General features: G+C 53.7%; 1 protein-coding gene across 7 annotated transcripts; it reads right to left on the bottom strand.

The window, feature by feature from the left end:
* Positions 1-16: 16 nt before the first annotated feature.
* Positions 17-18,050, bottom strand: C16H16orf95 (chromosome 16 C16orf95 homolog). Of its 7 annotated transcripts, XR_014140757.1 has the most exons (8): positions 17,707-17,846; positions 16,620-16,671; positions 15,761-15,901; positions 10,037-10,183; positions 9,251-9,287; positions 5,918-6,122; positions 3,823-4,039; positions 2,438-2,557 (listed from the first exon to the last, which is right to left on the bottom strand). XR_014140757.1 is itself a non-coding variant. In XM_081806269.1 (7 exons), the coding sequence occupies exons 3-7, from the start codon at positions 15,899-15,901 to the stop codon at positions 2,431-2,433; spliced, it is 657 nt and encodes a 218-aa protein (XP_081662395.1). In that variant the 5' UTR covers positions 16,620-16,667; positions 17,853-18,050; the 3' UTR covers positions 71-2,430. The 7 variants fall into 7 exon arrangements, 6 of the variants coding, with proteins under 6 accessions (XP_081662398.1, XP_081662396.1, XP_081662399.1 ...); XM_081806269.1 differs by lacking the exons at positions 3,823-4,039; positions 17,707-17,846 and adding an exon at positions 17,853-18,050 and having other exon boundaries at positions 71-2,557; positions 16,620-16,667; XM_081806268.1 differs by lacking the exon at positions 3,823-4,039 and having other exon boundaries at positions 72-2,557.
* Between the last annotated feature and the right edge of the window lie 3,994 nt (positions 18,051-22,044).

Below are 22,044 nucleotides of genomic sequence, written 5' to 3'. Positions count from 1 at the left end.
GAGTGAGGGCAAAGGAGGGAGGTATTAGGGAGGGGGGAGGCAGCAGAGGGGCGACTAGAAGAGAGGGGGAGGCAGCAGGTAGGGGGCTGGGAGTGAGGGCGAAGGAGGGAGGCATTAGGGAGGGGGCAGGCAGCAGAGGGGTACTGGAGAGACAGGGAGGCAGCGGGGAGGGGGAGGCAGCAGAGAGGGGGCTAGGGAAGAGGGGGAGGCAGAGGGAGCAGTTTCTCTGGGCTCCCTGACTGAGTGTGAGGCGCCAAGGATCATAGGAGCATCCTTCTCAAAACTCCTTAAACTCCTTGGAACACATTCTGCCTGGAAGGTCGCAGATTTCAGGGCCTGTCCTGGAGAAAGCAATCGGGAGGGGAGGGAGGCTGCAGGTCAAGGGAGGGCCCCACAAGGCTGGGCCCACCCCTCCTGACCTCCCTAGCTCCTCCAGCCTCTCTAAGCGGTTTGCAGACAAGAGGCTCTTAGTGCCCTCTCGTGGCTCCTCCTGTCAAGCTTCAGGACAACTTACACACAGGCAGGAGTGCCGGGGCTGGGCCAGCCCACTGCAGAGGAGCGTGTCATCCCAGGAATGTGTCTGGGGATTTCGGAACAAAGCGGTCACATACCCTCCACCTGGAGCAAAAGCGCTGCCACCATCCCAGCGTCTCTGCTGCAGCCTCCAGGCAGGCCTCCATTCAACTTCCTTCAGCCACGGTGCTTTTCCCAAACACAGTGTGACGCGCTGTGATCTTTAAAAAACCACCAAGGCCTCCCGCAGTCTGGTCCCTACTCCACCTCCTGTCATTGCCCCTCCTAGGCATAAGCTTCCTATGTAGACAGAATGCTCCGGACTGTCCTGGGCAGGCCCTCACATTGCACACCTCGGCTGCACACTGTCGTCAGCCTTCGTCACCAGGACAACAGGACTCGCCTTCCCCCAGGAACCTACCCTGACCTCAAGACAGGTCCACAGGCCTTGTCTTATATTAGTTTCCCCGGGAAAAGCAGAGCCTGAGGCCAGGATTAACTGCAAGTGCTTTATTGAGAGGTGATCCAGGGAGGCCTGTGAAGGAATGGGGAAGTGAGCCTGGGAAGGTGAGCAGCCAGGACAAGGGGCATCACCAAGGTGAGCACAGAGGACAGTGGGGTTCAGTCCTGCTAAGGAGCTCCAGGAGACAGTACAGAACACAGCTCAGAGCTGTCCCATCCAGGGAGGAGGCTGGCTGTTTAACCACAGCTCCCAGCCACAACTGGCTGAGGGCTTCCCCCCGGGGACGTCACTCCCTAGCACATGCAGTCTGTGCCTGCACTGGCTCCCCCAGCCAGAGAACACCAGTCAGGAACTGCAGGTCCGTGGGGCAACATGGGAATGAATGTGAACAGGATGTCAAGAGCACCCCCTGCCCTCCCAGCCCCACGCTCACGTGTACTTCACTCACTACGCAACTGTCCCCATATTACAGTGTCCCATCAGCCCAGGGGCACGTCTTACGCTCACCCCTGCCAATGCCTGACACACAGTACGCACCGATAAATATTTGCTGAGTGAATGAACAATGCTCAGTGTCACCCTTAGGCCAGTGGAGATGGGCCCTAGGAGAACACCACTATGCCCCCAAGGGAAGCCTGGAGGCCCTCCAGGACCACCCACTCAAATGCCCCACAGGGCCAGCGCCTGGCCCAATGGCAGCCTCGTCATCCTCAGCCCTCCAAAGCCTAGATCCCCACCTCTGTCTTCTTCCCGTCTCTAAGGTGGCCACCCCAGTTCACACGTTCCCTACCCCCAAGTCTGGTTCCTGTGGGAATCCGTCCATTCCTTCCTGCCAGGGTAGCAACAGAGGTCAACTCGGGGTCGGGGTCGGGGGTGGGGGAAGGTTCAGTGGTTTCTACTTTCTCCTCTGTACTCTTCTGTATTCTCAAAATCTTCCAAAGCGAACTGTGCTACTTTAATTAAACTTTTATTTTGAGATCATCGTGGATTCACAATGACTTACAAGAAATAATACAGAGAAATCCCATTATCCTCATCCAGTTTGCCCCAATTGGTAACATCTTGCAAAACTGTAGCATAATCTCACAACCAGAACATCAATAAAATCAAGATACAGGATGTTTCCATCACCACAGAATGCCTCATGTTGTCCTTGGATGATGGTACCTACTTCCTTCCCACCCCCCACACACCCCCGAGCCCCTGGCAGCCACGAGTCTGTTCTCCATTTCTATAATTTGATCATTTCAAGAATGCTATGTGGAACAACTGGATATCCACATGCAAAAGAACATCAAATGCATGTACCTCACACCATATATAAAAGTTACAAAACTCACTCAAAATAGATCAAAGCCCCAAATGTATGAGGTAAACTATAAATCTCTTATGAGAAAACATAGGTAGGGGCACCTGGGTGGTTCAGTCGGTTGGGTGACTGCCTTCAGCTCAGGTCATGATCCCAGGGTTCTGGGATCGAGCCCCGCATCGGGCTCCCTGCTCAGTGGGGAGTCTGCTTCTCCCTCTCCCTCTGCCTGCTGCTCCCCTTTGCTTGTGCTCTCTCTGACAAATAAATAAAATCTAAAAAAAAAAGAGCAAGAGAGAAAACATAGGTAAATCTTTGTGACACTGGATTAGGAAATGGTTTCTGAGAAATGACCATCTGACCTAAGAAAAAACAACAACCTAAGAAAAAATAGAAAACTGGATTTCATGGAAATTTAAAAACTTCTGTACTTCAAAGGTCATCATCAAGGGAGGGAAAAGGCAACCCACAGGGAAAAATACTTGCAAATGATACATCTGATAAGGACCTACCATCCAGAACACAGCCAGAACACAAACTCAACAACAATGAAAGAAATGGATGATCCAATTAAAACACAGGCAATGAGTCTGAACAAACATCTCTCCAAGAAGTCACGCAAATGGCCGATGAGCACGCGGAAGGACACTCAATGTCACTAGTCATCAGGGAAACGCAGATCAGAACCATGATGAGACACTGCTCCACACCCACAAGGACGGCTATCATCCAAACAAGGCTAACAGCAAGTGTCAGCAAGGATGTGGAGAAACCCAAACTGGTCTGCCTGGCTGGCATGGATGTGAATATAAAATGGGGCAGTTTTCCACTGTGGAGAACGGAATTACCTCAAGCCCCAGCATTCCCAGGTGCAGACCCAAGAAGAACGCAAACATGTCTACACAAAAGCAGCACGAGTGATGGTGAGCCGACAGGCGGAAACAACCCAAAGGCCCAGCAGCCCCGGTTACCCACATAAAAAGGAATGCCGCGCTCACGTGGGCTACATGTGCACTGAGAGGCGCCAGACAGAGCAGACCCACATGCCATAGGACTGCACGCACAGGAAAAGTCAGAAAGCAGGTGGGTGGCTGCCAGAGGCCGGGCAAGAAGGGAAGGAGTGATGCAGGATCGGTTTCTTTTTTGGGGTGACCACACGGGTCTGGAATGAGACAGCAGGGGGAGGGCTGCACAACCATGTAAATACACCAAAATCCACTGAATCATATGCTGTAAAAAGGTGAATTTTATGATGTGAATGACATCTCAGTTTAAAAAACCTCAACTGCCCTAATTTTATGCAACTCACTGAAGTGCGAGCCGCCTGACACAGGTGCCCACAGCACCTCCGGCCGGTCACCGGTGGGACCGCTGTCCCGGGCAGAGGGAAGAGAGGCACGGAGGCGGCCCCCCTCCCTCAGGGACGCCGGGCTGGAGAACGCGCCCCCTCCAAAAAGCGTAACCAGTGTCACCATTCAATCAGGCGCCACTCGGGAGTTTCATAAATAACATTTATTGGCCACATTCGCCAGAGTCTCACCCGCATCCACAGCAGCAGCAGCACAACGGAGCACTGCCTGATGAGAAAGAACTTAGACCCAACCCTGGTGTGAGTTATAGGACCTGAGAAAATGGTGGCTTATCACAGACTCCTCCTGACTTGACGGCTTTCGTTAAAGACCTCGATTATGACTGACATTTTCGTTGATGTTCTCGGCAGTAGCTGAAGACTCCAACTTCAAACCCAAAACAAGTGGCTGGAAAGCAAAGAGAAATGCAGTTACTTGGAACTGTGCCCCATGCTGAGCCCATGCCGCCCTGGCAGGACCTGGTAGGGAGCCTCCCTGGGTTGGAAGGCGGGGGGACCCCCACAGTGGAGGAGGATGCCATCTGAGTCCCCGAGGAGCCCAGGCAGGAAAGGGTACAGGGAGGCGACGCCAGGGTGTGTCGTAGCTGGCTCACTTCCAGCCGTGGGTCCTCGGATGAGGCACTCAGCCCCCAGAGCCCACTCTCCCCCTCGGGCCGGGAAGGAGAGTCCCCGCCTTGTGCAGCTGTGAAAGGGACCCGATGCGGCTGCAGTGGGCCCCATCGAGAAGGCCCGTTTGACTGTCACAACTCTTCAAGGGTCCCTGCTGGGGAAGTCTCAAGCTCACCTCCCCTCCGGAGGCCTTCACAGTTCTAGCAAATCTCTGCCAGGCCAGCCCACAGGCAGCTGGCAACTTCTCCTGAGAGAAGCTGGTCAAACAGTTTGGGGGATCTCACAGAGCACCCCGCAGACAAGAGAGTTCTCCTGGACATCTGGCTGGCACCTGTACCTCAGCCCAAGAGCCTGGCTCTGAGGCAAACGCCTCCTCCACGGTCATTAGCACCTTCCCTTTGGCCTACTCTGACCATCTACCTCATGTACCATCTACAGCCGAGCTGCTTCTTACGCTTCCCAGAGTGGGCACCGGGGAGTCCAACTCATTGTGACGGTCAAGTTGGCAAACACACACAAAGAAAAGTTGAATCTTCACGCAAAGCAAAGAAGAAACAATCTCACGGTTTCACGAGCCTACTCACGCTCACAGATCACCCAGAGCCACCGGCCCCCTGCCCAAGAGCACATGCCCCAGAGAGGCTGCAGGTCCACAGGGGCACTCGCATGTGGATGCGCCCTGTGGCATCGTTTGTAATCACAGGGTTAGAGGAAATACCAGTGCCCAACACCAGGAGAGCAGACCAGCAGGGGGGCAGGCCTTCTGCTTCCAGCCAGGACCAGAGACAAAGACAGAGCTAACCCCCTGCTGTGAACAACACCAACGAGGACACTGGACAGAAGACACCAACAACCATTTTCAGATACTGGACACTTTCTAGTACATTCCTCTTACAATTACAGGAAGATGGACGATTAAGAAGCAAACAAATCAATATATATAAATTTGATCTGCTGATACAGTTTTGCACATCTTCTATCCACATGCATTTGTGTATCTGCATGTCCTTGCACACAGCTGTGATCAAAGAGCCTGAGTACGAGACCAAAAGAAGCAGTCCTGCCTGTCCCCAGGCAGGGGGTTGGGAGGAACATCCTGGAGGAGGGCCTAGGTGGGGATCTAAGTGAAAAGGCCTGAGTGAGGCTGGTGGGGTCGAGGCTGGGGCAAAGGCCTTCCAAAATGGAGCCTCGATGGCTGGGACCAGGCCGGGGGGGGAGAGGCCGCAGGTCCCCAGGCCGGAAGCTGTGCTTACTCCCCAGCGGGGTGGCTGGGCAAGCGGCCTCTAACAGCCACCTTCAATCTCGACGTGACGGAAATGTGTGCAAACTGGAACCAGTGGCAGCCACGGGGACGAGGTGAAGAAAGGCAGGCTGCCCCAAGATGCCCAGTGCCCCACCGTCAGCTCTGATGTGCCTGGACTGCTTGTCCATTAAGTGTGTGCTGGAGTAAGATCCCCACGTAGGGTGTGAGCAACTAACTCTGGACGGTGAGAACAGCACCATGGTGATCCCGCTGCAGCCATTCCTTACCCTTTCTTCAGCCACAGCCAACTTCTCCCCCATCCTGGATTCAACTAAACCCCCAGCCCCTGACCCAAAAGACCGGGGAGTGAGATGGGCCCAGGGCCCCCACTGCCCCCGCCCTGTGCCTGCTCACCGAATGGCCACCACGACCCTCAGGACCGCCTGCAGGAGGGTCAGGAGGCTGAAGGGCACGAGGGGGGCCGGGGGGCTCACTCCCCTCCCTGGGGCCAGTGGCTCATGCTGGTGAAGGGCCTGGAGCTGCTGCCACTTGAGGAGGAGGCGCCCGTCACAGCAGATCCGCCAGCGGTTGTACCAGGAGCGCAAGTCCAGGGCGGGTTCTAGGCGAGAAAGCGAGTCAGGCCGCGGGCAGAGTGGGGGCAGAGTGGGGGCAGAGTGCCACATGTGCACACCACAGAGGGGAGAACCCTCCAGAACCCAGGGCAAGGATGCCAGGCGTCCCGGCAAGTCTGGTCACGGCCCCGAGAGTGCGGACGCTGACCGACACCCATGGAGATGAAGAGAACACCGCTGTCTACTTATTTCTGGGCTGACTGGGGGCTCATGCCAGCATCTTTATCCCTTATAGCCACATGATGAGCTAGTTAGGGATGAAAAACCATAGAATTTAGCTGGGATGTGCCTCCCATTAATTTTTTGGGTTTTTTTCTCAAGGGGGGGGAACAAGTGGGTGAAGCTCAGATGAAACCAGACTGGCAAGAAGTTGATAATGAGTAGAATTTAGTGACGGAAACATGGGATTTATGGGAGTATCTGAAAAAACCACAACCACAAATGGGACTCCAGTTGCTAGCTTTTGAGATCTGCTTTGGACCACATGGGACCCTTCCGACATCACATCTTATTTATATTACACTAATTTATATTAGAGCATGTTACGACTACAAATTACACTATATTTATATATTACATGTACCACACGCATACTCTATTTGGCATATTATATGTTACATTACTACTCTAATTATACTAACGTGTAAAAGCATGGTTAATATAGAACACAATATTTTCTTTATTAAACAATCCTACTGCAAAAGCATAGGGAAGAAAAGCAGATAAGCCCCCTCTTTACAAAGAAAATACAAGATGAAAAATACAGATTTTTCTCTTTAAAACAGAAATAATCTGGATTTGAGGCTAAGGGAAATATTTTTAAATAACTTTTTTTAAATCATACTTTTAAATCACTCTACACAAAGTTCAAGGGGAGCTGGTACCAGTGAGACCTGGGCTCTCAGTCCTGTCCTGGGAACATCTTCGGGCCTGAATGGGTTAAGGCTTGACTCGTTGTTTGTATAAACTGCCAGCACTATTAAACAAGGACTGGAGAAAAGTTAATACTAGCTTTTGAACATGTATCAAATTGATGCATAGGATTCAACAATAAGCCGAGCTTTTAGCTTTTCCTAAAGATGCAGAGTATTCAAAACCAAAAACAACCAATAAAAATAACCCACAAATGTATGATTACACAGTTAAAAGAGCAGTTTCTCCAACTGTTCTTATCCTCCTACTGTGGTTTCTTTCTTAAAGGGATTTCTGGCTCTTCTCCCCCAAACTGGAGCCAACATGCTGCTTTCTGTTTTGTTGATTATACGGCCCCCAGTCGTGCTCTTTGAGTTCCTGAGCTCCTGTCTTCCCCACACCCACAGGTCACCTATTCGGTCAGCCCAGACACACACCGCCAACCCGCATCCACACCCACACAGGACTTCAGTTTTTCAGAGCCACAGGAATGGGGTCCAGCTGCACGGCCTGCAGCAACTTGTTTTTCTTCACTGCAGTGTGTCTGGGGCTCCCTCCCGTCGTCCCTAAGGGCTGCGTGCTCTACATGGCAGGTGCCACATTACAAATACACCCTCACGCATGTCCATCCTCCCACTGGGAGACATTTCAGCTGCTTCGGACACCTTGCCAAGGACACTGCTGCTGCAGACAGGCATGCATGTGGGAGTGTCTACCAGACATTACCCGGACATGGGCTTGCTGGAGTAAAGATGACGCGTATTACAAAAGTTGACAGATGGGAGAAATGGGTGAAGTGGTCAAAAGGTACAAACTTCTACTTATAAAATAAATAAGTCCTTGGGCTCTAACGTACAGCACGACCATAGTTAATAATACTGTATTGTATATTTGAAAGTTGCTAAGAGAGTCGATCTTAAAAGTTCTCATCACAAGAAAAAAAGTTTGTTAACTATATGAGGTGAGAGATGTTAACTAGACTTACTGTATCGGTCATTTCACAAAAATATAAGTATCAAACCGTTACACATACTCCTGAAACTAATATAATGTTCTATTTCAATTATATCTTAATAAAAAATAATTTGATAGATGCCTCTAAACTGCCCCCACAAAGGCTATGTCCATCTGTGCTGCTCCTAATTGTGTAACTCTTATTACCAGGGAAAATAGTAATTTTGCAGCATTAAGAGGTGGGCATGCTGGCTGGTGGCCACTCATTTCCTGGGCACTCTCCCACCCGGCCCTATGCTCCTGGGTTCTGGGCAGGCCGCTCAACTGCTCGCCCATCACAAGAACCGAGCCCCAGCCTGGCATCCATCCATTCCCTCCTTCACAGATTCCAGCAAGGGCTGCTCACCACACACAGCACGGGAACGGCTGGGCAAGGGGAGGACCTGATGCGAACCACCCAGCATGTCCACTCCTTTGCTCGCGTGCAATGCAGAGGAAGCATACATGTTGGCCATCGGTCCCGGACAAGGCCTTCAAGAGCAATCCAACCCATTTGTTTTAGAGACAAAGAAAATAAAGGTGGGGATGGAGATGCCACCTCCTCAAGGGCTGATGTGAGTGCATAAGTATATACCGGCTCACAGATACATAAATCCACGAACACGCTTTGTTGCAGATACATACCACATCATGAACATACGTATCCGTGGTATGGACCACGTCTGCCAGAAATACGTGGACGTGTGCATACTAGCTCTCAAATACATAAATGTATAAATGTACCACAAAATGAGTGCATACCTAAATACGTCACAAACATACATTGTGTCCTGCACATGTAAATGTAGGCATAGGTACCGTATCACTAGTAAATACACTTACTAGATCATAAGTGTATGTGTGTATGTATACGCCAGAACACACACACACAATGTCACAAACTATGGAAGATTAGAGCCTAAAAGAAAATACACTTTAGATACCATCTAACTCCAGGCTGCAAATTGGCTTCATCTTGAAAGCCAAGGCAGATAGACTGGTAGAGTGTAAGGCTTCTCTAGGTTCCCTGGGGAAAAATGGTAGATGGCTAGCGACGCCTGGCAAGAAAAGGGGGTGAAGATGCGGTATGTGTGTCACATGCCCATCTCTGTTTTACAGATACCTGGGGATGAGAGAAGTCTCCCCATCCCCACCATGACACCCCGCCTTCCTTGGGGAGTGAGGGGATGAAACACGTATGCTCGGTTACCTTGGATGCCTTTACAACTCTGCTGCCTTTTCACCACCTAAAAGAAAAGAATGGGGGCAGATGTGTCAGCCCAGCCTGGTGGTCTACCAGAAGGGTGGGCCCAGGGATTGGGCCGGAAACCAGGAAAGGGCTGTGGCCAGCTCAGAATGCAAGCCATGGTCCCCTTTTAAAGGGCCTCTGAGTCTTAATTCTGGGGACAGTCTGCTACTTGATGAGAGAAAACCAGCAAATGATAAGTGGATGAAGGCAGAAAGAAAGCCTCTATCGACCACCCAGTACACCCAGAAAGCATGGGAGAGAAGGGGCCATGGGGCTGAGGAGGACTGGACCTGGCCAGCAACCCCAGGAGTCACCGCCCTGGAACCCAGAGCCCTGGAGGCGCCCAGACAGAGCTGAAAAGCCAGGACAGAAATTCAGAGCGATGGACCTTCCCGGCTCCTCCCTCTGCCTGCCAGGATGCCCAGAGAGCTGGAGAGGGCGCTGAGGCAAGGTGAGGGATGTGCAGAAGAGGAGGAAGGAGTAGGAGGCAGGAGAGACGGCATTAAAGGTGGGGGCAGTGATGAGAGACCCCCTTTAGAGAGCCGTGCGGCCCACCCTCCCAGCACCCCCCAGGACACCGAGCTGGCCCTCCCCTGCACACACCCGCCTCCTACACTCCACTGCACTCACTGTGCCTTCCAGGAGACCCCAGACACCAGTGGAGGCCACTGTGGGGAAAGAACCCAGCACCCTCCACCCCATCTCCGGGTCCCTCTGGGGCCTCGCTGCCGTGAGCCTCCCTCTTACCTTCTTGTGAGGCCTCAGGGCCTGGGGCACCCAGTAGGGCATCACGGCCTGATCCCTAGGCATCGGGAGGCGGCCCCCAAAGCGGTGGCATGGGCAGGGGCATGCCTCGGAGGTTTTGGGGATAGGAAACCGGACCATCTTTTGGATCTAACAGAGAGGAAGGGAAGAGAAGGTCCAAAGGGGCTGTACCCCAGAAACCTTTGCCCTGGGACAGGGCCCTGGGGAGCTCCTCTTCTGTAACCTCCCACAGGCCCACCCCAACCACCCAGCTGAGGGAGCAGTCTCCCCCTCACGACATTCCCTGGGGCTGCCTGCGCCTCTGCAGTGGGAGGTCTACATGGCTGCCATGGTGGGACACGTGAACTACAGTCAGGAGACGTGGCTCTGTCTTGAGTCTGCAGGCCTCCGGGAGTGGCCCCTGGGCACAACATTTAGCCTCTCTGAGCCTCAGCGTTCTTGGCTACAAAGCTTTCTGAAAACATGGGTCAGAGTCTAAAATGGACAGTGTCTGATCCAGCAGTTCCACTCTGGGACACGTGTGTACCTGCAGAACGACGCTCCCAAGAACAGTAGCTGCAGCACAGCTGTCATGGCCCAAGAGCCCAAGGGCCTGTCTGGCAGGGACACGGGGACAACAGGGAATGGGCAGGCTTTGGAAAGTGCAAGGCAGACCCGTCTGTCCTGATGTGAATGAATGCAGAGACATGATGTGGAGTGGGAAACATAGCACACAGGCCCGGTATGCAGCCATGTGCAGTTTTTACAGAAAATCTACGTGCTATGACTCCTGGGCATGAGTTGTTGGGACCACACGGCCTTGTCTCATTCTCTACCCTCCCCATAGCCCTGCCCTTTGCCCCGGGACCCCCGTTCGTTCCGGCAGAGGGGCAGCATGGAGCCCGCCCCCGGACTTCGCTTAGGCCGTGCAGGGGTTTGGCGCACAGAACGAGGAGGAAGTGACGGCAGCCAGGTCTGGCCAGGCAAAGCGGCCACACAGGCCTCTAAACGTCTGGGCCTGCACACTGGCCCCTAGATCAGGGGCAGGTGGGGCCGGCCCACCCAGCTGAGCCGCTCACAATGACAGGGACTGCAGTTTGAAGGCAGGCAGTCAGGCAATGTGTCACGTGCCGCTAGTGAAAGAGCACACGCACAGCACATCTCCGGGCTGCACAGGGAAGCCTCGGGGGAGGCGCAGCCGGGGTATCCCCCCTGAACCAGCGTAAGTTCCCGCCATGTGCTCAGGTCGCACGTTAGAAAAGACAACAAAACCTACTTGTGAGTGGACCCTGCTGACTTCCCGAGGCAGAGGAGAAGTGGCCCAGAGAAGGTGTGCGACATGCTGCAAAGCACAGGACCCCACAGGGGAGGGCCCGGGGCGGAAGGGTCATCCAAAGGAAGAGATGGAAGGGGTTCTGGAGAACCCAGGAACCTCCGTCCCACCCCACCTCCTGCCAACATGGCACTGCCCAACAGGACAGGCATACTCGGGCCGGTTCTGCCCCATCCACCAAGCGCTGGCTGAGCACACTCTCTGAGCATGCACGGCGCTAGGAGCAAAGACCCGTCCTGCCCACAGCAGTTCACTATGCAGCGCTGTCCGCTGACAGAATAAATGCCAGGATGCGGGGGAGCAGGAGTGGGGAGAAACTCCAGGCCGGGAAAGTCTGTCTGGGAAGCATCACTGCGCTGCGCCACAAGGGCCGGCTAGGTGGAGAAGGCAGCAGAGCAGCATGTGCCTGTTGGAGAGCCCTCAGGATGTGGACAGAACGAACTTCCCAGGCACACCCTATAGGCTGCCCTCGCAGCAATCATTCCCCAGCCCCCCTTGTTAAAAGAACCCAGCTTTACTCAAGGGGCAAAGTGCCCAGTCCCAAGGGAGCAGCACCAGCCAGTCAGGGCTTTGCCAGGAATGAGTCTGGAGGTGAGGACAAAAAGACAAAAGAGAAGTTGGCTGGGGCGTCTGGGAATTTTTTTATCCCTGATGAGAGAGCAGAATGGGAAGGTAAGCCTTCTATGCCTCCCCTGAGAAAAGGAGGACCCCAGAAAGGCTCACTTTCTGCCATGTGTATCACGGTGTAAAAAAGAGACCCATGGCCAACATCTCGAAACACTAAAGATGACAGTGCCAACACTATGCGTAAAGGATAAAAAGACTCTGGTCCTTAAACACACTGTTCAGCCATAAAGCCAATCCTAGAAGAGTCCTCTCTCTACCAAGACTGGATGAACCCACTGTGGGTCAGTTTCCTGTTACTTGCACCTAACCCTTCCCTCTGTTGGAACAGAAGCCTGAGGGGCAAGTGGAAAGGAGGCTGGAGCCAGGCGGGGGCAAGATCAGGAAGGACCCCAGGAACTGTGTCTGGGACTTTGTTCCACACTCAGAAGTTGGGAGCTACAGAGGAGTGATAGGACCAGATCCACAGTTTTAAAAGCTCATGGGGCTGCCGATCAGAACATGGACAGCCAGAGCTAGAGAGGACAGAGGCAGGGAGACCAGCCGGAAAACATGAGACAGGCTCGGCACCTTGGCCTTTGTATTCCTTCCATCCTGCTTAGGGCCACCTCCTCCCTGACGCCCAGCAGCACAACTCAGTGGAGAGAATTCTGGATTCTAATCCCTCGTGTGCTATGAACTGACTGCGGAACCTTAGAAAAGCCTGCCCCACTCTGGACCTCAGTCTGCCCATCTTTTAGAGGGGTACAATAATATCTACCCTGCCCAACTTTCAAATGATACAGTGACCAACAGGAGGGACTAAGGCCGTCATCACTGCCTAGAACATGACTCAGTCATCTTGAAGCCAGTGACCCCTTTGAAAGTCTACTAAAAAACAAGAAATGAGAGAGATGGCCTCACTACAGATTCTACTGATATTAAAAGAGTAATTAGAAAATATTATGAATAACATCATGCCAATAAATTTGACAATGATGTAATGGGTAAATTCCTTAAAGCTTGCTAAATAAGAAGCAGATAACCGAAATAACTCTGTATCTACGGAAAAATTAAACTTGTAGTGAAAAACCTTCCCACAAAGGAAGCTCTGTCCCACATGGCTTCAGTGGTAAATCCTACCAAACATTAAAGGAAGAAATAATACCAATTCTACACAAAGTCTTCAAAAAACTGAAAATGAGAGAATACTTCTCAACTCATTGTACCAGGCCAGCGTTACCCAAATACAAAGGCAAACAAGGACAATGCAGATCAATATCCCTCATGAATAAACATGCAAAACTTCTAATCAAATATATGAAGGAGAATGCATCATGATTAAAGGGGGTTTCTCCTAGGAAATGGTGTAACTTTTGAAAATCCACCAATGCAATCCATCATATTAACAAACGAAAAAAAGTGATAATCTCAATAGATAGAAAAAATCCAATGTTCATTTTGGATAAAACCTCTCAGCAAACTAGGAATAGCCAGAACTCCCTCAGCCTGATGCAGGGCATCTAAACCAACAGCTAACATCCTACTTCATGGTGAAAACCTGAATGCTGTCCCTCTAAGATGAGGAAGAAGACAAGGACGTCTTGTCTCCCCACTCCACTCAACAGTGTACTGGAAGTTCTAGCCAGGGTATCAGGCAAGAAAAATAAAAGGCATCCAAACTGTAAAGGAAGGAATGAAATCATCTCTCTCTGCAGATGACATGATCATCTACGTAGAAAATCTGATGGAATCTACAAAAAGAGCTACGAGAATAAAGGAGGTAACCATTATTGTAGACTGCAAGATCAAAATACAAAAATCAGTGGTATTTCTAAATACTAGCAATGAACAATCATAAACCGAATTTTTAAAATGATGTCATCAAAGCTATGAAAAACTTACGGATCAATGTGACAGAAGGTATGTCAGACCCGTGCACTGCTGACTGCAAGCGACCCCTGAGAAACACGAAAGGCCTACACAGATAGAGAGGTCACCACATTCTCGGGTCAGAAGAGTCAGTGTTATTAAGATGATCACTCTCTTTACACTAATTTACACAAAAAAGACCAACCAAACTCCCAGCAGGACATTTCTGTAGAAACTGGCAGATGGATTCTAAAACTCACATGGAAATGCAAGGAAACTAGAATGACCAACTTAAAGAAAGAGAACCGGCATTGGAGGACACACGGCTCCTTATAAAGTCACAGTAATGGAGACAGCGTGGCGGCATGCAGACAACGAGAGCAGCAGAAGGAACAGAGTCCGGAAACAGACCCACAGCTACATGCACAGCTCGTTCCTGGCAAAGTTGCAAAGGCCAGCCAGGGGAGAAAGCATAGGCTCTATGACAGGTGGCATTAGAACAACTGGACACCCACGACGAAAGCAAAGGAACTTCAACCATACCTCAAGCTATACACAAAAATTAACTTAAAATGGATCACAGACCTAAACACAAACTGTAAACTATAACACTTCCAGAAGAAAATAAAGGAGAAACCTTTCTGACCTTGGCGTAAGCTAAGATTTTTTAGGAATACTTGGAAAGCATGTCCTACCACTGTGCTGGGGGGAGGAGCACACCTAAGCAAGATCCAGAAAAGGTCAAATTGATAAACTGGACTCCATCAAAATTTAAAACTTATGCTCTGTGAAAAATACTGATAAGAGAATAAAAGAACAAGTCAAAAACATGCAGAAATGTTTACAAATTGAATATCTCATATTATATCCAGAATATATAAAGAACTCTCAAAACTCCATAATTTAAAAAAAAAAAAAGCAAACAACCCAATGTTTCTAAATGGGCAAAATATCTGAACACATATCAAGTAAGACATGCAGATGGCAACAGCATATGGAGGAGACACTCAGCATCACCAGTTACTATGGAAATACAAACTAAAGCCAGAGCAAGACGCACACCTATTAAGATGGCTAAAATTTAAAAGACTGACCAAACCACGTGTTACTGAGGATATGGGGGAACTGGAACTTCATACGCTGCTGGTGGGAATGTAAAATGATACAACCACTTTGGAAAACAGTTGACAGTTTCTTAAAAAGTTAAACATACACTTACCCCATGATCCAACAAGTCTACTCCTAGCCATTTGCCCAAGAGACATGAAGGTATGTTCATACAAAGACTTGTACACAAACATCCACAGCAGCTTTATTTGTAATAAACAAAACTTGTGGAGATGGTGCAAATGTCCTTCACTAGACGAATGGCTGCACTGTGGTCCAGTCATATGATGGACATTACCCAGCACCACTCAGCAACCACATGGAGGAAGCTCGGAAATAATTATGCTGAGTGAACGAGGCCAAAGAGGACCTACTATATGATTCCATTTATATAAAATCTGAGAAAATGCAAGCTGATCTGGGGTGACAGAAACAGATCAGTGGTTGCCTGGGGATGGCAGGGCGGGGAAGGCTGGGGGGAGTCACAAAGGGGCACAAGGAAACCTTTCAGGGTTGTGTGTATGCACGTCAGCTCAGCAGCCGTGGTGGTTTCACAGATGGATATCTATGTCAAGACTCAGCAAACTGTACACTTCACATATGTGCAGTTATCACATGCCAGTCTTAACTCCATAGATCTGGTTTTTGAAAAAAAAAAAAAAAAAAAACTGGATTTAAAAAAAAAACACACAAAAACTGTCTCCCAGAAATTGTAAGAAATCACACATATGACATCTTTGATTTTGAGGGGTGACTGTTCCCCTTAAGTTAACCCTGGACTAGACGAAGCAGCCCTGGTCCAAGTCACCTACCTGCTTTCGGGGTCTCAAGGACAAAGGAACCCAGTAAGGCAACGCCGCCTTGACCCTGGGCACTGGCAGGCAGCCCCCGAATTTGGCCTGGCACTCACAGCAGATGGGCTCTCGATGAACAGTGCTGGGGACGGGACACATCTGAGCAAGAGCCAGAAAAGACAGAATTAAACATGCTGCTGTGTTTGCAATGTGAGCCAAGGAACTCTCTGGAATAGTCAATGAATGCTTGGAGAGAGCCAGGGTTGAGGCCGGGCGTCCAGGGGCAGGGAACAGGGGCCCCAGCTCCTCCTGCAGCTCAGCAAGAGGCAGGCTACCATGGCTCACTCTCCAGAGTCAGTTAGAGGGGGACCAGCGGAGCCTGCAGACCAGCTGCTAGGATTCCCAGCCACTTCCTGCCGCGTTACCATGGGCAAGTCTGGGGGAGTACAACCGACTGCGGTGGGGAGAGGGTTGCTCTCCTTGGATGTCAATCTGCCATCAGTGCTTTACATTCACAAAGGCTTCCACATCCATCCCGGGATCCTCACCACGCCAACATGCAGGAAGGAGCAGGGAAGTCATCCTCTCCAGGGTCAGGTGAAGAAGCTGATGCCCAGAGCAGGTACATTAGGGGGCACTACTGTTCTCCCAGGCCTCCTGAATCCCTGTGTTGAAGTGTCTTCAGGAGCCAGGGGTGGGGGAGGCAGTGGGTGACCCTACAGAGATATTGGGGGCCAGCTGATGGGCCCTGGAACCACAGACTCCGTGTCTGCCACATCCTCATGAGATGCTGTGGACCCACCCACTGTCTCCACTTTCCCAAACCCACGGCCTTATCGGAGTTGGAGCAAAGCTGCTGAGAGTTTGCTTTCCTTACCGAATGATCTATGAGGCACACTTCTTTCCCAAAGGTTTGAAATGTGCTCTTCCTAGAAAACAAGAACAGGAAGGCTTAGAAAGTTCTGAGCTTTGTGTAAATTGGGGGGGGGGGGGGCGGCACTGCTGGGTGAGGACCTGGGCCGGCTTTCTTGGAACCGACTCCCGTCACTAAACCCCAGGGAGGGAGGGGGCATCCTTCGGAGACTAAGAGGGGCGTAGGGGCTGACAACAGAAGCAGGTGGACGCATGCTCCTGAATGTCGGGCTATCGTAAAGTCCTGCTTTCCCAAACCTACTGGCTTCACCCACTCTCCAGCTAACCTTGTGCTGGGCCCTTCAGGGAATGACAGGAAGGCTCCAACCTGGTGAGAACTTCCCAACCACACCCCCTAGGGCACCCCAGAGCTTACTTGGAATACTGAAGGCAAAGACTGTCGAAACTGTACGGTAAATGGAACTGCCTTTGGGGCCGCCACTGCTATTCCTCCCCAGCACCTGCCCCGCCCCCAGGAACGAGTCGCTAGAAGGCCACACGCAGTCCCCAGGGGGCCTAAAGGGAACACAAAGCAGAGCAAGTCCCCCTGGCGGTGATGAGTCTCAGGGCTGTGAGACGCGGGAACCGTAAGACCGGACAGCGCTGTCGTGCTTCCCTTCTACCATAACCGGCCTCGTCACGGCTACATGTCAGGTCCCTGCGCTCCGCTCGCCCAGCTCATGCTGGCCAACGGAGGCGGTGGCACGCTGCTGCCAAGGACGGGGGGCCACCCCCATCTCAGTGCCCGCCCCTCAGACGGGTCCGACCCCCCCCCAGGCCCCAGCCCCGAAGCTGACGCCCGGCTCTCAGCAGAGCGGCTCACGGGTCAGCCCGGCGAGACTCATTCTGGGGCTTCGTGCCCAAATTTAGGGCAGGAGCAGATCCCTCTGCGTCGAGGCTGTCAGCCTCCAGAGGTGCTGGCTCCAGGGGAGCGCAGCTGACGGACGGACGGACGGTCCCTGACCACAGTCCCCAGCGCGGGGACCCGAGCCCGGAGACCCTCCCCTGACGTTTTCAGGTCGGGAAACACTAAATGGCCCTCCGGTGCTTACGTCAGCATAGGCGTGCCCTCTGCCCTGCCTACGTGCTCCAGCCACCTCTGGGCCGGAGCGACCGGGGCCCGGGCCCCCCAGGGACGGGGCTGGGGCCGCCCCGGGTGCGGCGTCCGCGGCCCGGCGAGCGGGGCTCAGGGACGCACTTGCCTGCCGCGACGCGCTCGGGGGAGTGCGTGCTGACAGACCCAACGGACACCCGAGGGCCCCCGGAAGTGCCCGCCGCGGCTCCGACAGGGTCGCGGTGGTGGTGATGGTGGTGACCATCGTGAGGCGGGTGACGACAGCAGGGCCGGCCCTCACGCGTGTGGCTCCTCCCCGAGGCCAGCCCGCGCGCGCGCGCGCACGCGCACGCACGGGCCCGCCCATTCGCGGGCCCCACCCCTTCCGTCCGCTTGCCGCCCCCGGCCCCGCCCTTCCGGCCCGATGGCCCCCGCGCGCCGCTGCCGTGCCCGAGCTTAGCCAATCATGTGCTGCCTTCTAGGCATGTGCCCTCATCTGGCGGCTGATTGGCCTCTGGCGGCGTGGGGCCCCGGGGTGGGTGGGTCACAGGGAGGGCTTGGGGCGGAGCCCTCCGCGCGGGGATCGCTTCCTGGCCGGCAGTCGCGGGCGCCGCAGCGGTGTCTCCGCCCCGCGGCCGGCTGAGGGAAGCCCGCGCGGCGCCCTGAAGCCGCTCGTTGCTTTTTCCCAAGAGCGGACTTAGCTGCGCGCCCGGCATGTGGGCCCACGTCGTGACTCTTAGAGACGTGTGTCGTTCCCGAGCGCCCTGGGGCTGGGCCGTCGGAGGGCCCCGTCGCGGCCCGAGCCCTGGCCTGCCTGCCGTTGCCCCGCAGGCTCCGAAAGGACGCAGGACGCGCCTGTCCGGGGAGCCGGAGGCTGCGTGCCTCTCGGTGTTCCTGTCGGGACCGAGGCCCCGCCCCGAAGGGTGTTCGTGCGGACCGTGATACTCGCGGCTCGTGCCCGCGGTGGCCCAAACCGACCGCAGTAACTGGCCCTGACGGGCGACACCCCGGTGCGCCGCCTTCTGGCCGCGGGGCTCGCGGGCCTCCCGGCGCCGAAGCCTGCGCGAGCGTGGCTCACGCACCCGTGCCGCCTGGGCCGTGCCCCCAGCGTGCTGGCTGCCACGGACGTGAGACGACCCGCTGCGTGGCTGTGTATAAGTCATGTCACCGGCCTCTTACTAGCTAATGACAAAATTACCCGGGAATCTCCCCACTAACCTAGCATTTCATCTGCCCGCCCGCCTTGGAGCGCGGTCGGCTTTCCCGTTTTCTCCGCTCCTGAGCACACTGGGACGTGGCTCTGCTGTAAAAGGCTCGTGCCCCCTGGACGCTCTGGCCCTCGTGCTGTTCCGTGTCCACGATCGCTCAGCCCCAACCCCGACCCGACCCCGCCCCCGGAATGGCTGGAAGGATCAGCAAACACCAGGCCCACCGAGGATGCGGCCGCTGGAACCCCCTGTGTTGCTCACGAAGCTGATAGAACTGCTGGCAAACCATCTGGCAATACTTAAAAACCCAAGCCTATGAATGAATACCCTATAACCGAGCTGTTCATGGCCCGGTCATACACCCCAAAGAAATGAGAACTCAGTCCACCAGAAGGCAAGGCAAACCACAGCAAGGTTAACAGCTCCAAACTGGAAGTGACCCAAATGCCCGTTCGTAGCCGGAAAGATGAAAGAAGGAATTGGTGGCATTTCCAGAGAGAGCAACACTACATGTGGATGAGGAAGAGCACACAGCAGTGTGAAGCCAGACCCCCAAAGCAGGCCCATGATTCCCTATGAGTGACCCTGAGTGTGCAGAGGAACCAGGTCCTGACCCCAATCCTGGCCCTGCCTCTCCATCACTGTGTGCGTCGGGCAGGTCGCCCCACTTCGCAAGCCTGGGTGCCGTCTGTAAAACACCGATAACCGCAGACCCAATCCACAGGAAGTTTGAGGAGGTCAGATAAGACTGAGCGTGCAGTAAGCCTCCCATGCAGGTCAGCTGTCATTACGTGAGTGTGGCAGATCCTATTTTTTCCCTATATTTTCCTTGTCCCTCCCTACTTCAGCCAGGGGTTGGCTCACAGCCACTGCCTCAGAGGAGGGAAGTGAGACCAGAGAAGCCTGTGGCTACCAAACGTTGTTTCCAAAGCCCCCAGGTAGAGAGCACTCTGAGTCCTGGAGTCGCGCAGTTGTGCGGTGTGTTCACCGACCAAGGGTCCCCAGCTGAGAACATGAGTAGGGCTTGCATTCAGCCTGCACTGCCCCTGCCCCCGGAGGCCACCTTATATGACCTGCAGGGGAGCACCCTGGGCTAGCAGTGGCTCAGCAGACCAGAGGGGACCATCTGACCTGGCTTGAAGGGGACGGACAAGTGGTGGGCCATTGAGGCAGGCATGGCCAGCACCTGTGCATCCCCCCAGCCCCCACAGCACTCACATGCTGATGGCTGTCAACTCCTATAACTGCCCGACGACAGGACTCTCCAGACCCTTGTCCGGGGGCAGGCCAAGAGTGCCAGGGACTAATGGCCCTGGGAGTAGCCCTCAGCAGTGATGGGGAAGATGGGTAAGTATCTGAGCTTCTGTGCTGCAGGTGGGACCGCTGTGGGACGTGCTCCACACCACCTCCCAGCATCCCTGCAGGCCTGAGCCCCAGCTGCCCCCACTGCTGTCCCCTTGCTGATGCCCTGTGCACCACCCCTCACTTCCTCCCTCCCTCCCCACACCCTATCCCAGTTCATCTCCCCGGTAATAGACTTGCAGATCCTAGCTCAGGGCTGGCTTTTAGGGGAACCCAGCCAAGACCGCCCCTTCTTGCCACCCCTGTGACCGTCACCTACAGCCTGGGGTTCTCTTTCAGAGTGTCATGAAGCCTCGTACCGCCTGCCTGGGACTGGGGCCACCTCTGCCGTCGGAGAGCTGGTGGCAGAGCGGGACTCTCCACAGTCACTCTTGCATGTGGTGAGGGCGGCAGGCTGTGGCAGCATGAGGCCAGGTGAGCGCTAACAAAAGCTTTAAAAACCAAACAAACCCTGGGCAGGTGCGGGGAGACCAGCAGAAGGAGGGCAACTGCCGCCTTGCCGGGGCAAGATAAGGGACAAGTCACCAAACAGCCAGAGATGGGGACAGACGTTCTTCTCCAGTCCCTTGTTCCAGACTGGACTTCCCAATGATGTGAACCTCCTGTAGGAGTGGAAAGAGAAATGGGCCTGTCCTCTACTCCAGACGAGGACCCAACCCCACAGTTAGAAGCAGGGTTTGGGGAGGCCTCTGTGTGACCTGATGGAGCTGGCTGCCAAGACAGAGGGCCCAAAGTGGCAGGTCACACCCCTACCCCTGCAGGTGGACAGAGCAAGGGACAGATCATCCAGCAGCAAGGACACTGTCCTCAGGACCCTGCCAGCCACCACCATGCTGGCCCTGGGGACCGTGGCTGGAGGACTGTCCTTTCCACATGTCCACGTCCGTATCCTTGAGAACGTTGTTACTGCTAACCCAGAAAAGAACCCAGAAGTTGTGATTTTGTTTTGAGGTTTGTTATTACAGGATAACCTTGCATGATGGACCCATGACAGGCACAGAGGAGCCCTACAAAGCTAAATCCTGTGGGTTTGGTAAAAACATGATTTAAAAAATTTTTTTCAAACTTTTTTTTTTAAAGTAATCTCTGCACCCAACGTGGGGCTCAAACTTACATTCCTGAGATCAAGAGTTGCACGCTCCTGTCCCCCATTGGGGGCACTTTGAGATCTCTTGGAAGTATCCCTTCCCGGTCCAGTCTGGGTCACGGTCATATCAGGTGCCACCGACTCCTGTGGTGTATTAACGGCCCCCGGGATCGAGGACTCCCTTTTTCACTCTGACTGGGGCCCTGCATATGTGACCGGTCCCCGCTGTGCAAGTCAGCTGTCCCAAACCCTTACCTTTCCTTGTGGGATCGCAGGCTCCGTCGTCACCCCTTATTCTCCCCACCTCTCCAACCACAACATTCTAGAACTCTCTCTGTGATGCACTGTGGAACCTGGGCTCCCTTTCCTTCTCCTTCACCATGTCCTGTGCTCTGCCAGGGGATAGGGCACCACCACCATCCTTACTGTCATCAGAGCGCCACGAGAGGGACACAGTCCGAGCCAGACAGCCAGGGACCTGTCCCTGTCTCACCCCAGCACCAAGGACTCACATTCTAGTGCTTTCCATGAGATCCCCAGAGCGTCTTCTAGGAGAGGGGCTCCGTGCCATGGCTCCACGCCATGTCTCCCCATGCCCGTGGTGCCCTGTGGGAGCCTGCCTCCCAATAGAACTGTGGAATGTTAGAAGCAGTGGGGGTGAAGCTCCATGGTGATGAGG

The sequence above is a fragment of the Leptonychotes weddellii genome, chromosome 16, assembly GCF_054177405.1.
Source record: "Leptonychotes weddellii isolate Sample4059 chromosome 16, ASM5417740v2, whole genome shotgun sequence".
Lineage (NCBI taxonomy): Eukaryota > Metazoa > Chordata > Mammalia > Carnivora > Phocidae > Leptonychotes > Leptonychotes weddellii.
This window is presented reverse-complemented; position numbering and strand designations above follow the sequence as displayed.